Below are 18,393 nucleotides of genomic sequence, written 5' to 3' on the forward strand. Positions count from 1 at the left end.
GAGTGATTACGATAAAAATTTTAAGTCGTTCAGGCACTTTTTAATTTTTTTTAATTTATTTGAGAGGTAGTACAGGCACTGTTTAAGCAGTTTACAATTAACAACCCATTCTTAACCTCATAATAATTTTATAAGGTTACATGGTTGACTAAAATGTCCAAGGTCAGCTAGTAATTGGTGATGCTGGTTCCAAAGTTTGTTTTTTAAATACTATATCACTCAAAATAGTTTTCATTGCTTCCTGAGTAATGTGCAATCTACTTAATACACAAAACCCTTTCAAACTACCTTTTTCTTTTCTGTCTTGCTGCTTAACCTTATATTTTTACTAAACGTCGTGTATGCCATCCACACTAAGTAGATACACCACACTGAGTGATTCCCAGTACAGTATGCTTTGTCTCACCATTAGGCTTTCCCTGATTTCTTTCAGCTGGTTATTTTGTTGTCTTTTTTTTTTTTTTAATAGGCTCCTCAGCCCAGAAATCCATAGGTCAGGTCTTTTTTCTACCTCAGTCTGAGTCAGAAATGCTTTTATGTGCTTTTATGTCATCCTCTGGATCCTTCTATCATAGCTCTTATCTCCCTGAATTAGGATGATCTACATTCTGTGTATCACCTTATAAGTTTCAATGATGTTCTTCATATTTTCTGATAATGAAAACCTGTTAGTTTCTTTCCTTCTTATATCCTTCTGCTGCAATGCAAAGATCGTCAAAGACTTAAACAGCAAAAAAATCTGTGGTCTTTTTTCAGGGTTCTTTCTCTTTAGTATGACACTGAAACAGTCTTGCTTTAACCTCCATGATACTGCAGAGGAGGGCAACCTTAGCTATTTATTGGATGGACTCCTGTAACAAAAGAAAGATTAATAAGAGAGGCAAAGCAGGTGTATGAATGTATGTAATGCACATCACAAAGGAGAAGCCAGAGTGAAAAAGTAAATCAAAATGGTGGCTTAAGTGTCCTGTGCTACTTAGATAGCATGAAGTTTAACCCTTTCTTAACCTTAGACAAGCAAAATCCACAGATCCCACCAATTCAGTGCCCCCGTGCACATGCACAGGGAGACCAAGTCATCCTGACTCTCCAAGGAGTTGCAGAGGAACTATTGTATCTGCTGCATGCCACCCACAAGGAGTGTGAGGTCCTGGTGGTTCTAGGGCATCACGAAAGTCAGCAGATTGGCAAGGTGGTCCAGGTGTGCAGAAAGAAAAGGGCGGCATGAGAAGGCAAACGGCAAAGCTGTCTGAGCGTTCACCGCCTGAGCAAGATAGACATCACTAGGCTCAAACTAGATGAAGATCAGAAAAGAAATTCAGAGCAGTTTTAAATTTGTAAAACAAAAATTGTAAAGTAGTGCCCAGAGTTCCCACATACCCTACTCCCAGCTTCTATTGCTAATATATTAGTATCTTTGTCACAATCTATAAATCACACTCAACTTCCCTTACTGTTTTTTTTTTAGATTTATTTATCTCTAATTTTATTTGAGGTTTTTTTTTGTTAATCTGGCTAAGGGTTTGTCTTTTCAAAACCAAACAGCTCTTTTGTTTTGTTTGTCTTGTCTATTTTTAAAGTTTCAATTTAATTTATTTCCGTTCTGATTTTTTTTTAATTTCTGATGTCTTGTTGATCTTGAGTTTGGTTTGTTCTTGGTTATCTAAGTCCTTGAGATGAATCATTAGATACTTGAGATCTTTCTATTTTTTTTTTAAGACAAGCACTTATTGACATAAACTTCCCTATTAATTTTGATTTTTGTGTAGCCCACAGGTTTTTTTTAAAGATTTATTTATATATTCGGGGGCCAGTGTTGTGGCACAATGGGTTAACACCCTGGCCTGAAGTTCCGGCATCCCATATGGGTGCCGGTTTGAGACCCGGCTGCTCCACTTCCAATCCAGCTCTCTGCTATGGCCTGGGAAAGCAGCAACAGATGGCCCCTGTACCCATGTGGGAGACCTGGAGGAAGCTCCTGGCTCCTGGCTTCGGGTTGGCACAGCTCCAGCTGTTGTGGCCATCTGTGGAGTGAACCATTAGATGGAAGACCTCTCTCTCTCTCTGCCTCTCTTTCTCTCTCTGGGTAACTCTGACTTTCAAATAAATAAATAAATAAATCTTTTAAAAAAATTTATTTATATATTCAAAAGTCTGTGTTACACAGAGAGAGAAAGAAAGGCAGAGAGAGAGAGAGAGGTCTTCCATCTCCAACTGGCTGCAATGGTCAGAGCTAGGCCAATCCAAAGCCAGGAGCCTGGGGCCTTTTCCAGGTCTCCCACATTGGTGCAGGGGGGCCCAAGCACTTGGGCCATCTTCTACTACTTTTCCAGGCTGTAGCAGAGTTGGACCGGAAGTAGAGTAGCCAGGACTCAAACCGGCACCCATATGGGATGCCAGCACTTCAGGCGGCAGCTTTACCTGCTATGCCACAGCACCAGCCCCAGCCCACAGGTTTTTTTTGTCTTTAATGTCCTGTTTTAATTTACATTTATTTCAAAAATTTTTTTATTTCCTTCAGTGATCCATTGGTCATTCAGTATGTAGTTGTTCAATTTCCATGTATTTGTAAATTTTCTATTCTTGTTGATTTCTGATTTTATTCCTGGTTGTCTGAAAAGATACCTGGTATGATTTCAGTTATAAAAAAGTTCTAGGGGTTGGCATTGTGGCATAGCAGCTAAAGCTGCCTGCAACACCAGCAACCCATATGGGTTGTTCCATTTCTTTTGTTGTTGTTTTGTTTGTTTGTTTGTTTTTGTTTTTAAAGATTTATCTATTTGCAAGGAAGATTTACAGAGAGGCAGAGGCAGAGAGAAAGAGGTCTTCCATCCACTGGTTCACTCCACAAATGGCTGCAACTGGGCCCAAAACCAGAAGACTGGAGCTTTTTCCAGGTCTCCCACATGGGTGCAGGCCCTTGGGCCATCATCTGCTGCTTTCCCAGGCACATTAGCAGGGAGCTAGATAGGAAGTGGGGGAGCTGAGACTCAATCTCGCACCCAAATGGGATGCTGCCACTGCAGGCTATGCTACAGCACCAGTCCCTGGGTACTCCACTTCTGATCCAACTCCCTGCTAAGGGGCCTGGGAAAGCAATGGAGGATGGTCTGAGTCCTTAGGCCCCTGCATCCATGTGGGAGGCTCAGAAGAAGCTCCTGGCTTCTGGCTTCAGTGTGGTCCAGTCCTGGCTGTTGCGGTCATTTGGGGAGTGAAACAATGGATAGAAAATATCTTTCTCTATGTCTCTCACTCTCTCTCTGTAACTCTGACCTTCAAATAAATAAATAATCTCAAAAGAATTTTTTTCTGAGATGTAATTGATGACCCAAATGGTCTATCCTTGAAAATTTTCCATGTGCTGATGAGAAAAATGTGTATTCTATAGCTGTTTAAACCATAAATGTTTCTCAGGTGCATTTGCTCTATCACATGGTTCAACTATAATCTTTCTTTATTTTCTGTCCATTGATGACAGTAGGGTGTTGAAGTCCCCCCCCCCATTATTGTATTGGAATATATCTCTTCCTTTAGGCCTAGTAATATTTGTTTTATATATCTGGGTGATCTTGTGCTGCATATATATTTATGATTGTTATATTTTTATCCTGAATAGATCCTTTAGTTACCATATAATGCGCTTGTCTCTTTTTATAGTTTTTGATTTAAAGTCTATCTTATTTGATATGAGTAGAGCTACTCCTGATTTTTGGTTTCCATTTGCATGGTATATCTTTTGTAACCCTTCACTTTCAGTCAATATATTTATCTTTATCTATTAAGTGAGTTTCTTGTAGGCAGTATATTGTTGGATCTTTTTTTTAATTAATTAATTTATTTGAAAGGCACAGTCACAGAGAGACAGAGGCTGAGGGAGAGAAAGAGGGGTCTTCCATCTGCTGATTTACTCCTCAAATGGCCACATTTCACTCCCCAAATTGGCTGGAGCTGTGCCAATCTGAAGCCAGGAGCCTGAAGCTTCTTCCAGATCTCCAACGTGGGTACAGGGGCCCAAAGACTTGGACCATCTTCTACTGCTTTTCCCGGCTATAACAGGGAGCTGGATCAGAAGTGGAGTAGCTGGGACTCGAACCAGCACCCATATGTGATGCCCACACTTCAGGCAGCAGCTTTACCAGCTATGCCACAGCACTGGCCACTGGGTCTTTTTTAAATCCACTCAGCTGACCTATATCTTTTGACTGGGGAATTTAGTCTATTGACATTCACAGTTAATATTGATAGAACTCCTGTTATTTTGTTAATTGGTATTATATTGGCTCTGTTACTAGATTTTTATACTGGCATGTATTTTCATGATAGTTACTTTTTGGGAAAAATAATCTAATATTTTTATTTATTTATTTGAGAGGTAGAGTTATAGACACAGAGAGAATGAGACAGAGAAAAAGTTCTTCCATCTCCTAGTTCACTCCCCAAAGGCTACAATGGCCAGAGCTGAGCCATTAAGGCAGGCCGTAAGTAGAGAGCTGGATCAGAAGAGGAGCAGCTGGGACATGAACCAACCTCCATGTGGGATGCCAGCACTGCAGATGGAGGCTTAGCCTACAGTGCTATAGCCCCAGCCCCATGTTGGGTAATTCTAATGTAGGATTCCCTTCCAAATTTTGTGAAAGGCTGATCTAGGGGTGATTAATTCTCTGGTTTTGCTTGTCTGGGAAGTACTTTATTTGTCCTTCACTTTTTTTTTTTTTTTTTTTTGACAGGTAGAGTTAGACAGTGAGACAGAGAGAGAGAGAGAGAGAGAGAGAGAGAGAGAGAAAGGTCTTCCTTTTTCCATTGGTTCACCCCCCAATTGGCTGCTATGGCTGGCATGCTGCGGCCGGTGCACTGCGCCGATCCAAAGCCAGGAGCCAGGTACTTCCTCCTGGTCTCCCATGTGGGTGCAGGGCCCAAGGACCTAGGCCATCCTCCACTGCCTTCCTGGGCCACAGCAGAATGCTGGACTGGAAGAGCAGCAACCGGGACAGAATCCAGCGCCCCACCTGGGACTAGAACTCGGAGTGCTGGCGCCGCAGGCAGAGGATTAGCCTAGTGAGCCACGGCGCTGGCCTGTCCTTCACTTCTTTTTTTTTTTTTTTTTTTTTTTTTTTGACAGGCAGAGTGGACAGTGAGAGAGAGAGACAGAGAGAAAGGTCTTCCTTTGCCGTTGGTTCACCCTCCAATGGCCGCCGCGGCCGGCGCGCTGCGGCCGGCGCACCGCGCTGATCCGATGGCAGGAGCCAGGAGCCAGGTGCTTTTCCTGGTCTCCCATGGGGTGCAGGGCCCAAGCACCTGGGCCATCCTCCACTGCACTCCCTGGCCACAGCAGAGGGCTGGCCTGGAAGAGGGGCAACCGGGACAGAATCCGGCGCCCCGACCGGGACTAGAACCCGGTGTGCCGGCGCCGCTAGGCGGAGGATTAGCCTAGTGAGCCGCGGCGCCGGCCTGGCCTGTCCTTCACTTCTAAAGGATAGCATAACTGGATATAATATCCTTAGGAGAAAGTCTTTTTCTTTCAAGACATTGAATATAGCATCCCACTCTCTTCTGTCCTGTAGGATTTCTACTGAGAAGTCTGCTATTAGTCTAAGGGAATATCCTTTATGTAACTTGACATTTTTCTTTGACAGTCTTTGGCATTATCTCCTTGTCCTTAATTTTTGACAATTTTGACTATTATATTCCTTAGAGAAGGTCATTTTTGGTTGAGTCTGGTTGGGGTCCTTTGGGATTCCTGTAAATGGATATCCATATCTCTTTTCGAGACTTGGGAAGTTTTCAACTGTTGAATTTAGTAGTTTCTCAATTCCTTTTTCCTTCTCTTCTCTTTCAGGTATCCCTATAATGCAAGTATTTGGTTGCTTAATGGTATCCCATATATCTCATGGGCTTTCTCCATTCTTTTCTCTTTATTTTTGTCTAAGTAGGTTATTTCAAAATCTTTGTTTCAAGGTCAGAAATTCTTTGTTCTTCTTGATCTGTGCTGTTGCTGCATTGCAGGCAGTGGCTTTACATGCTATGTCACAATGCTGGTCCCTTCCTCATTTCTTTGAACTGTGTGCATTTTCTTGCATCTTATTGAATTTCCTTAGGATCATTATTTTGAATTACTTTTTTAGGCATTTCATAGATTTTCCTCAAATCAGGATCTATTTTCTAGTGAACTGTTGTGTTCTTTTGGAGGTGTCATGCCTGCTTGTTTCTTTGTGTTCCCTGTGTCCCTGTGTTGATGTCTGCACATGTGATTTAACAGTTCATTTTTGCACAACTGATTTAATAGTTTGTTCTTTGTGGAATTAGGTTTTGTTTGAAAAGACTTGGTTTAGATGGAGTACAAGCTATCACTTGATTTGTTGTTTTGCCTTTGGATCTAGCTGAGCCCAGAAGTGTAACATCTGAGTGATTTCTTCAGCCATAGTCAATGTCAGTAGTGTCTATGAGTGTCAGAGTTGTCTAGTGTACAGCAGTTCATGGAAGTAGTGTAATGACTTTGAAGTGGATGTGGATTTCTTAAGGTATGTATCTTCAGTTCCGGAGAAATGTGTCAGTTAGAGTAGGCTTTGTGATCATTGTAATCACATTCTTGGTGCTATGAGACATAAAGGCAGTTGTCCTCTTGTCCTCTCAGGCAAACCTGAGTTATATTGGAGCTTGTGGTACCAGTGACTGTGATTTTGAGACTGTGATGTGGATGGAACATTCCCCAGATCTTGCTGAGTAGGTGTGACTGATGTTGGGACTTATGCACCAAAAGCTCTAGTCTCATCACTGGGAGAAAGGAAGGGGATTTGCCCCAGTCCAATAGGGTTGGGGTTATGCTGTGGTTTATGCACTGGCAGGAGTGGGTCTAGAGTGGTGGAAGCAGGTAGGTTCTTCCCTAGGCCCCACAGGGTAGATTCTAGTGACCCTGAGGAATCTAGTACTAATATTCACCCTGGAGCTGCCAGATGCAATGGGGTACTTACTCATGTCTCACAGAGAAAGGGAAAAGACACAGAAGAGATATCTTTCACCTATTGGCTCACTCTCCAGATGGTTGCAACAGCCAGGGCTGGGCTGGGCACAAGCTGGGAACCAGAAACTTTATCCAGTTCTCCCAAGTATGTGAGCCATCATCTGCTGCCTTCCCAGGCACATTGACAGGAAGCTGAATGAAAAGTGGAGAAGCTGGGACGTGACTGATGCTCTGATATGAAATGCCAGGGTCAGAACTCTCACAGGGTGAGTACCAGTTTTGCCAGGGATTGTGGAATTGTTGGCTAAACCAAGTCTTTTCAAACAAAACCTAATTCCACCAGCCTGAAGCAGAGGAGAACTTCATAGATCACATGGAGCCAGTGAGAATAGCTTCAGGACTTTTCTCAGAGCTCCTACAGCTACAGAATGGGAGGAGTCTGCTCCCTACCCTGGAAAGCACCTGTCTGTGACTCTGGGGGCTTCTAGTGGGAACAGAGCTTCTTCCTGTCTGGTAAGTCAGAACAGATTTTAGCAGTGACTGGATCTCAGCTCAGATCAGATGCTTTGGGGCTTGAGGGAGGCAGTAGGGATTCTTTTTTTGGAGCAAAGGAGCTACCTAAACTGATTGTAAAGTGGAGTTCTGTAGTTAGGGTTTCAGTCTGCAGCAATGGCATGGGTAGCAGTGCTGCCAGCTTACCTTCTTCTGGCAATATGGCTTCCCCCTGGCCGGGGTGTGACAGAGCAGGAACTGCTTTGTTTTTCTCTCGGCTTTAGAGTCTCTGTGCTGTTTGCAGTTTTGCCATTTCTTTACTGACATTTTCCCTCAGTTAGTCTCCTGGAAGCATAGTCCTTCCTTTGTTGTTCTGGTAATTTTCTGTGGCTAGGGTGAGTGAAGTTCCTGTCTATGCAGCCATCTTAATCCCTCACAGACTTTTCCAGAAAAAAAAAAATGTTTTTCAAACGTAAAGCCAAGTCTCAACAAGTTGGAAAGGAGAAAGGCAAATATAAGGAAGAACTTATTGAGAAAGTACAGGAGTGAATATAATCTGTGTGCAGTCAGGGTTTAACTGTCAATTTCTAGCCTAGTATATGTTTCATTGTCACTTTTCAGGATGTTCCTGGAATATTTCATTTCCCTCTTGTGACGCTATGAATATATTTTTTAAGTTGTGGTTAATGTATGTTTAAAAATTGGAAATATTTCCTAATTCCATAGGGTATTTTTATTGTGTTATGAATAAAACCCATTTTATTATCTTTCAAAAATGGTTTAGAGCTCCACTTTTATAGTATCTTCAGCAAAAACCAATGAATTTATGGCGAAAGAACAAAAGAAATTGGTTTTAGGCTTTCAAGAGCTGGAAACTTTGGGAAGGTAAATATATGGGAGGAAACAGAGTAAGCTTTGTTTGCAGACTCTCTGATGTCATTTCTAGGCTGAGAATTTGGAGTTGTTTTCAGCACAGGTGCATGTATATGCTGTCTTTTGTCAGAAAATAGGAAGGGGATCATTATTGTGATGCAGTATGTTTAGCCACCACTTATGACCCTGGCATTTCATATCAGAGCACCAGTTACAGTCCCAGCTGCTCCACTTCTGATTCAGCTCCCTGTAAATGTGCCTGGCAGCAGATGATGGCTCATGTAGTTGGGTCCCTACCCATCCATTTAGGAGAACTGGATGAAGTTTCTGGTTCCTGGCTTGTGCCTGGCCCAGCCCTGGCTGTGTAGCCATTTGGAGAGTGAACCAGTAGACAGAAGATCTCTCTCTCTTTCTCTCTCTCTCTCTGTCACTTTCTTCTAAATAAATAAATAAATCTATCTTTAAAAATGGCAAGAGGAAGCTAGAGAAAGCTTGCCCTTTACTTGCTATTTTTATATGTCTTCATGTAAAAAATAATTTTTATATCAAAGAGGCATATTTTGGGGTGACATGTTCTATTTTCTTCAATGTCGTAATGCTTTCTCTTTTTTTCCTTTACTTATTTGTCTCCTTTCTTTTTTTCCCCTAACCCTGATGTTTTGGACTCAGTTATCAGGTCTCTGTTTTACTTATTTTTCTTCTATTCAGAGAATTCTTTTGCTTTCTGTGACTGTACTCTAGAAACTTCCCAATGTATAGTTAACTACTGTTTTCTGTGAGAGGCACTAAGCTTTTTATATGTGTTTTTCCTTTCATTTTAAATTAATATTTAAATGAAATGAAGTTTATACTTTACATTTAATATTAAATTAAAGAAGATCCGGAGACTGTTGTCCATACCCCCCTTCTGCAGGTGAGTTAAACTGACAGAGCCATTCAATTACGAAGTGTTGCAACTAGGATTCTAACTCAATTTTGTGCTTTAAAAATCTTTGATTTTAACATCTCTGACAGATTACCTATTAGAATCTTAACATTCATATCCCAAACTGCACTCCTGACATCTTGTAATTTATATGACTCTTTCATTTATTGCCCTTTGTCAGTTTTCCCTTAGCGATTTTCAATTTCCACTACCACTTCCTAGATTAGTTCCTTACTACCTTTAAAATAGTTGTTAATTGTTTCTTTGTGTAAATATAAAGTCCAATCACATGGCTTGATTTATTATCCATAGGAAACTTATCTTCTCTGAACTCCTGTATTATTCTTCCTGGTCTGAGGCTTTTATTTTTGAAGTCTGAGGGATGTTGACTGGTGTAGTCCTGAAGCTCATCATTGTCATTTGTGATTGACATTTATTTGAGAGTTGCTATACCTTTGGACTCTCTGCACATGTGGTTTGGCTGAGCTCCCATTTTATTAGGACACTTTAATCATAAGGTTAGCCACAAAGTGGATGATCTTGGGTGAGCCCCCAGGAAAACAAGATCCTTGTGGCATTGTGGCCCCTCCCCTGTCACTCGTGTTTAATCATCTTCCTGATGAGACTATTTGGCTGGCATTTCTGGCTAATGTTTATTCTGGTTTTTTTTTTTTTTTTTTTTTTTAACTTATAACTGAATTGTAAGTTCCTTGAAGTCAGAGTTCATGCTTACACTTCTCTGCAGCTCCTGTATTCAGCATCTAGCATAATGCTGAGAACATTGTAGATGACTGAAACATTCAATGAATGGAGAGTATTACTTTGATGCTTGTCTTCTTATTAGGGTTTAGAAAAAATGATAATTGTGTTCTTATTAGGATTTAGAAAAAATAATTGATTTGGAGATTAAATCACATGTAACTGTCTTGGAAGGAACCTCTTCAACTATTATATTGAAGAGATTAGGCAGTTTGGAAGTTTAAACCATTTACTGTGTTTTTTAATTTTATATTTTAAAGAATGTGACATTTTCTTTCTTCCCAACCTTCTTTCTTTCTTTGTTTTTTGTTTTTTTTTTTTGGCAGCCGGTTCGAAGACAATCCCTTACCCCTCCTCCTCAGAACACTATTACGTGGGAAGAATATATATCTGCTGAAAATGGAAAGTAGGTGTTTTGATTTCTTTTCTTTTTTCTTTCTTTTTTTCTTTTTTGGGTTTATGTACTCTTTGGTTTTTAGGAAGAACGATTTAAAAAAAATGTGATATTTAAGTATAATAAGTACTTATGAGACAGAATTATTAGTATATTTTTGTCCAAAGTAATTCTTTTACCTTTTAAAAATATCAGTTAAGCATAATGATGGCGAAGTATCCCAAATTATATATACTCTTCGAATAGGGACATGGAGCCTTCTTTCTATATCCCTCCCTGCCAATTTACACACATACACCAAAACAAAGCAAACAAAACTACAGGACTTGTTCTAAGGAAATGTAATTTAGGGAATTGCCCAACACAAATGCATATTTGAGATTTTCTGTTGTATGATGAATTTTCTTATTTTCTGATTATCTTGATTCTTTAACATGACATGGCAGGTCATTCACTGTCTCCTCTTTGCTTTTCCAAGTTCATCTCTTGTCATCTTTTTGTTTCACCTATGCTAGATTACTTCTCATCATTCTTTCATAGAACCTTTTCTCGTTGTGATTTTACTAACAGTAAAGTAGCTAGCACATAGGTCATATTAAGTAGGTAGTTATTGACTAAAAGAATGATGAATAGATTTTAAAAATGTTGTATTTTGAATGAATGAATGAATGAATAAAATATTTAGTCTGTCCAAATACTATTTCCTTTTGGTATAGAATAAAATATTAGTTACTCATATATTTGAAAAGTTGTCATCATTTTCTTCTTATTGAAAGGCTTGTTATATTTTTTTATCTCCTTCACAATATTTCCACATTAATCTTCTATAGTGCTAAACAAATTCTATGGGAGGCCATTGTTTTGCTGTAGGCTCCAGCAAACCAGATCAAACCAGAATGTAATAATTTATGCTGGGTACCACAATTAATACTTTGTAACAGGGCAGTTTTGAAAACCCACATGTGATACCAGTCATACCCTGAGTTTGCATAGTAAGGAAATCCCCCTCCGTTTTACCCTATAAGGAAAATAGCTTTGAAGGGACTAGATGAGTCTGCTTTTTGTTTCTTCTTTATTTTTTCAGCCCTTTTCTTTGTATTAAAGCCAACCTCCTCTGCTCAGCTCATTGGAATACTAGTTCTATTTTATAGAATGAGAATTACAAATAAAAGCCAATTAAATCTTTAAACTAAATTTGCTAAAATTCTTTATTTTGACATAACATAGAATTCTGTATTCTTCATGATGCTCTTTATTGATCAATGCTGACACTATGGTAAACATTAAAAGAAACTAAATTGAGTAATTTTCAAGATATGCAGTGATACTTTTGCAGTGTTTTTCTAGTGATTTTCTTTGTTCTCTAGAGTAGTAATTATTAAAATTATATTCAAATTGGAATTAATTACGGTCTGATAATTATTTTCTAAACTTTTGCCGTCAGCTATTTTATTTTGTTACCCTCATTTCTTTTTTTATGGTTTTTAAAATTTTATTTAAGTTACACATGTTTAATGTATTTCATATGTACAGATTTAGGAACATAGTGATACTTCCCACCCCACTTTCCCTCCTGCCCACAATCCAACCCTTCTTCCTCCTCCCTCTCCTATTCTCACACATAATTTTTACAAAGATTTGCTTTCAGTTTATTTAAGGATCATGAAGTTAAACCTACACTAAGTAAAAGAGTTCAACACATAGGATGAAGAAAGAAAACACTGTTCCTCAACAGAAGAGACAAGGGCTGTAAACAATCATCGAATCTTAAAATGTCCATTTTACTCCACTAGATTACATTTCTTATATACTTAGTCTCTTTTAGCATAAGTATAATTTACTTCTATAGCAAGCTTAGGAAAATTGAAACATTAATTAATGCCATTAGAAGATGACAAATTATTCTTCTCAGGAAAGTGATAGCCTGTGGAAATTTTCTTAATAGTCTCTCTTTTTTTTTCCATTTCAGAGCTCCTCATCTGGGTAGAGAACTGGTGTGCAAAGAGAGTAAGAAAACCTTTAAAGCCACGATAGCAATGAGCCAGGAATTTCCCTTAGGGATTGAGTTGTAAGTTTTTTACTAACTATACATGTTTATGAAAAGCTCTTAAACCCCATATGCTATAATTATATTTGCATTTGAGGACTTTGAAATGTAAAAGCGTATGCCTGATAGTATGTGCACCCTGCTTCTAAAATTGTTTAGTTCACAAAAGTATTCATGTTTTTATAATTTTACCAGACATGTTTTTGAAGTTTTTTTTTTTTTAATATAAAAGGAGTACATGAATACATGTCGTTGCTGAACAAAGTAGTTGGAGGCATTGCTGTAGAACCCCCAAACTGGATCCTCTTGCCAGATGCTCAGAAAGCCAATCACTGACATCAGGGTAGTAGGAGACAGTAGGCATTTATTGCAAAGTGCAGAGCAAGAAGCCAGGCAGCTGATGCTTAATTTCCAGATAGAAGTGAAGGCTCCTAAAGATGGAAATTGGGGCTGAGAGATGTTCATCAGCTCATGTCCAAGTTCGAGATACTCATTGGTGCTCCTGACCTTCCTTTGATTGATTAGTGATGCTGTGATCTTTAGAGAATTCATGATGGTCAGGTGGTCTCCAGTTGGTCTGGGGGTTACATGTAGGTGGGTTATCTTTTGCCCCAGACCTGGAATCTCCCAGCCTGGACCTGGAATTCCCCTAAACAGATCCCTCCAGACCATACTGACCATTGAGGTTTTATCTGTTAGAGAACCAGATGACTTCTTGAGTCCAGTTATTAGAACCTTGTGGGTGGTGGGCCAGCATTGTAGCGTAACAGGTAAATCTGCCTCCTGTGACACTGGCATCCCATGTAGACACTGGTTCTTTTTTTTTTTTAATTTTTATTTATTTTAATAAAAAACTTATTTAATAAATACAAATTTTGAAAGTGCATCTTTTGGATAAAAGCAGTTCTTCCCCCCATAATCACCCTCCACCTGCAAACCATCCCATCTCCTACTCCCTCTTCCATCCCATTCTTCATTAAAATTCATTTTTAATTATTTTTATATACAGAAGGTCAACTCTGTACTAAGTAAAGATTACAATAGTTTGCACCCACACAGACAAACCCTGACTGCTCCACTTCTGATCCAGCTCCCTGCTAATGGCCTGGGAAAAGCAGCAAAAATGGCCCAAGTACTTGGGCCCCTGCCACCCAAGTAGGTAATCTGGATGAAGCTTCTGGCTCCTGGCTTTGGCCTAGCCCAGCACTGGCTATTGCAGCCATCTGGGGAATGAACCAGCAGATGGAAGATCTCTCTCTGTATCCATCCCTCTCTCTGTAACTCTTTCAAAATAAATAAATAAATTTAAAAAAAAAAAAAAGAACATTGTTGGGCCAGCTATATCATTCTCTCAATTCAGTGAATTCCTTTTTTATTTTTTTTATTTTTGGACAGGCAGAGTGGACAGTGAGAGAGAGAAAGAGAGAAAGGTCTTCCTTTTGCTGTTGGTTCACCCTCCAATGGCCGCCGTGGCTGGCGCACCGCGCTGATCCTAAGCCAGGAGCCAGGTGCTTCCTCCTGGTCTCTCATGGGGTGTAGGACCCAAGCACTTGGGCCATCCTCCACTGCACTCCTGGGCCACACAGCAGAGAGCTGGCCTGGAAGAGGGGCAACCGGGACAGAATCCGGTGCCCCAACTGGGACTAGAACCCGGTGTGCCGGCGCCGCAAGGCAGAGGATTAGCCTAGTGAGCCGCGGCACCAGCAGTGAATTCCTTCTGATAAAGGGCGAATAAGGACACCTTGGGCTAAGCGAGACAGATGAGAGACTGGATGCCGCTTTTATATTTTAGAGGTTTGGTTTCAGTGCTTGCTGTAAAGTGTAAAAATAGGGAAGTTTATTGAGTAAAAAGTGATAGTTTTCTTTTACCACAATTTTGTGATCTTTTTGTGTTTTTGCATTTTTTATAAAAATGGGAACTATTTTATGTTTTGTTCTGTGACTTTCTTTTTTTTCTTTGTAAATCTTCCAAACCATAGAATTCTTACAGTAATTATATTTTTGTCTATATTTTTCCCTCAGTATATTGTAGTACTGTCATTTGTTTTATCATTTCCTTACTGGTAAACATTTTGATTGTTTGTAGTTTATTATCATTGTAAACAATGTTGCAGTGAACAACTTGCATGCAAAGTTTCAAATCTGTATTCACCAGATGTCCCTTCCCTCCCCCTCCCCCTCCCCATCCCTTCCCTTCTCTCTTTCCCGCTCTCTTTCTTCATTTGGCAGAGTGACAGAAAGTGAGAGAGACAGAGAATAAGAGAGAGATCTTCTCTCTGTTGGTTCACTCCCCAAATAGCTGCAACAGCCTGGGTTTGGTCAGGCTCAAGGCAGGAGCCAGGAACTCCATCTTAGTCTCCCATGTGGGTGGCAAGGACCCAAACACTGAGCCATCATTTGCTGCCTTCCACAGATGCATCAGTAGGAAGCTAGATCAGAAGGAGAGCAGCTGGGACTAAAACCGGCACTCTGATATGGGTTGCTGTGCAACAATGCTGGCCCCAGATGTTCCCTTTTTAAAAAAAATCCACTTTGGAGAGATGGATGAGAAGTGGGTAGCTAGAGCTGATTCAGAACTGCGGCTTTAGGTTCCTCCCTAAAGTAGTGGAGGGGTGAGTTGAAGTTCCAGACTATTTTCCCTTTGTCATTCTTTCTTCTTCCAATCTGGTGAAATAAATACATAGAAAAGTTCAAAGTCCAATTATGTATAGCACAATCCTTGACCTTGCCCTATACTCATACTTCAGACAATGGGATAGAATTTTATACCACCATCAAACTATAGGTCAGAGAAATGTCTCAGAAATGTGAGGAGTTAACCACACTTATAAATCTGCCATACTTCCTTTTATCTAGGAGCTGTTGATCCCAAGAAGCACCAATTTTAAATTTTATTTACTAATCAAGAAGAATATTGAGGCTAATTTAAGATACAATCAATTTTGGGAGTTATTCCAATTTTAGATATGTCATTATGTGAAAAAAAAAGATGTTAGAACTTATAGAATGTGACAGTTGTAACTAAGATTCTTGAAAAAAGGTAAAATAAGGAACAAAGCATGGAAAAGCCAAACAAAAAAGTCATTATAGAGCAAAAAATAGATAAAAGGAGAGAAAAAATTGCCTGTGATTGGTGTAGAAAAGCATAAAGAGAATATGAAAGCAACAAACTAGATCTCTTTAGGATGAGCTGGGACGATAGTAGAATAAAATGAAAAGGAGATTTAAACCAAAGGAGATAAATTGAACATTAAACAATAGTATTATAAAACAAATAATAACAAAAACAAAAAGAGACGATGTTGCTGAAAATTAAATTATTTAAAAAATTTCTCTAGTTCTTACACTTTGCTTTTTTTTTTTTTTTTTAATTTCACAGATAGAGTTAAAACAGTGAGAGAGAGAGACAGAGAGAAAGGTCTTTCTTCCGTTGGTTCACTCCCAAATAGCCACTATAGCCAGAGCTACGCCCATCTGAAGCCAGGAGCCAGGTGCTTCCTCCTGGTCTCCCATGTGGGTGCAAGGGTCCAAGCACCTGGGTCATCCTCCACTGCACTCCCAGGCCACAGCAGAGAGCTGGACTGGAAGAGGAGCAACCGGGACTAGAACCCAGTGCCCATATGGGATGCCGGCGCCACTGGAAGAGGATTAACCAAGTGAGCCACGGTGCCGGCCCCACAATTTACTTTTGTTTTTAAATATTTCATTATTTACTTTGAAGAGATGGAGAGACACAGAGAGGGAGAGAGCACTGCCATCTACTGATTCAGTCCTAAATGTCCTCGGTGGTCCTGGGCCAGGCATGGGGCCAAAACTGTAAGCCAGGAACCCAACCCAGGTCTCCCACATGAATAACTGGAACCCAACTATTTGAGCCATCACCACTATCTCCCAGGGTCTGCATTAGCAGGAAACTGGAGTCAGAAGTAGTGCCAAGTGTCAAACTCAGGAGTTGAGGTGAGTGTCAAACTCAGGAACTCTAATATGGGGTGCTGGCATCTCAACTGGTTTCTTAACTGCTAGGCCAGATGCCTGTCTTTGAAAATTAAATTCTGACAGCTCAAAGTAAATACAGTGGACGAAGAGATTAAAGGAATTAAATAAACTGTAGGTATGGAGGATAAGTGTGATTCAACATAGGGATTTTGGTGTTTCATGTAAACAATGTCTCCAAATTATTACTGTAACAGAATTCAAAATATGATAGGGTCTGGTGCTGTAGCATAACACGTTAAGCTGCCACCTGCAATGCCAGCATCCCATATGGGCACCTGGGAAAGCAGCGGAAGATGGCCCAAGTCCTTGGGCTCTCGCACCCATGTGCAGGAGACCTGGAAGTAGCTCCTGGCTTCTGGATTTGGCTTGACCTGGCCCAGCCCCAACCATTGTAGCCTTCTGGGGAGTGAACCGGTGAATGGAAGATTTCTTTTTATCTCTTTATTTCTCCCTCTGTCTCTCTGTAACTCTGCCTTTCAAATAAATAAAATAAATCTTTAAACAAAAAAAGAAGAAAAATTCTCTCTAAAGCAGAACTGAATCTATAGAAGAAGAGTAGATTATAAGAAAAATTGATATAGAACAATCATTAACAAAAATCCTGATGAAACTTTTCAGCTTCAGTTTTTACTACATTTGAAGGCATCTGGGCAGAAAAGGGATGAAGTCAGCCTGGCTTTACATTATTTTCATGTATCTTGATATTTCTGAAGCAAAGAAAGCATGGGCTGATAATATGTCAGCATAGTAGTCATTCAGATACGAAGGCAGCTGAGGATATTCTCAGACATAAAAGAACTCAAGAAATATGACAGCAGTAGCATTTTTTTTTAAAGATTTATTTATTTTACTTGAAAGTCATAGTTACACACAGAGAGAGAGGGAGAAGCAGAGAGAGAGAGAGAGAGAAAATCTTCCATCTGCTGGTTCAGTCCCCAAATGGCCGCAAAGGCCGGAGCTGCACTGATCTGGAGCCAGGAGCCAGGAGCTTCTTCCAGGTCTCCCACATGGGTGCAGGGGCCCAAGGACTTGGGCCATCTCCCACTGCTTTCCCAGGCCATAGCAGAGAGCTGGATCAGAAGTGGAGCAGCTGGGTCTCGAACCGGCGCCCATATGGGATGCCGGCACTGCAGGCGGCAGCTTTACCTGCTACACCACAGCGCCGGCCCCAGTAGCATGTTTTTTTAAAAGATTTATTTATTTTTATTTCAAAGTCAGAGTTATACAGAAAGAGAAGGAGAGAGAGAGAGAGAGAGAGGTCTTCTATCTGCTGGTTCACTCCCAAGGTGGCTACAATGGCCGGAGCTGTGTCAATCTGAAGCCAGGAGCCAGGAGCTTCTTCTGGGTCTCCCATGTGGGTGCAGGGGCCCAAGGACTTGGGCCATCTTCCACTGCTTTCCCAGGCCACAGCAGAGAGCTGGATCAGAAGTGGAGCAGCCAGGACTCGAACCAGCACCCATATGGGATGCCAGCACTGCAGGCGGTGGCTTTACCAACTATGCCATAGCACCAGCCCCTAGCATCTTTTTGGAAGAAAAATATTACTTGAAAGTGAAATCCATTCAACAAAAGGATGAAAGGATAAATTGTACTATAATGACTAGTGTGTTACAGAATGCCAGGAAAAATTATGAATTTGTAGTTCAAATGGAAAAATAGTATATTCTGAAAGTTTATGCAAGCCAAATTTTCTTTTAAGAATAAAGACAAGTGGCAGGTATTGTTGTGTAGCATTTTAATCCACTACTTGGGATGCCTACATCCCACGCTGAAGTGCTGCTTCTGTTTCTCATCCACCTTCCTGATAATCATCCTGGAAGATAGCACAGGGCTCAAGTGCTTGGGCTCCTGCCACCCATGTGGGGGATCTGAATGAAGTTCTGGGCTTCAGCCTCACCCAGCCCTTGCTATTGCTGGCATTTGGGAAGTAAACCACTATGAGGGAAGAA

General features: G+C 40.5%; 1 protein-coding gene across 12 annotated transcripts in view; it reads left to right on the forward strand.

The window, feature by feature from the left end:
• ANKRD13C (ankyrin repeat domain 13C) overlaps nucleotides 1–18,393 on the forward strand; it is a 132,208-nt gene that overhangs the window by 102,262 nt on the left and 11,553 nt on the right. For all 12 annotated transcript variants that reach the window (XR_007924037.2, XR_011390665.1, XM_002715925.5 and 9 more), the window contains 2 exons: nucleotides 10,334–10,413; nucleotides 12,371–12,469. Coding sequence is in view for 10 of the 12 variants with exons in the window: in XM_002715925.5 (XP_002715971.2) it covers nucleotides 10,334–10,413; nucleotides 12,371–12,469 (179 nt within the window). In the remaining 2 variants the exon portion in view is untranslated. The remainder of the gene's footprint in view (nucleotides 1–10,333; nucleotides 10,414–12,370; nucleotides 12,470–18,393) is intronic.

Source organism: Oryctolagus cuniculus, chromosome 7 (assembly GCF_964237555.1).
Source record: "Oryctolagus cuniculus chromosome 7, mOryCun1.1, whole genome shotgun sequence".
Taxonomy (NCBI): Eukaryota; Metazoa; Chordata; class Mammalia; order Lagomorpha; family Leporidae; genus Oryctolagus; species Oryctolagus cuniculus.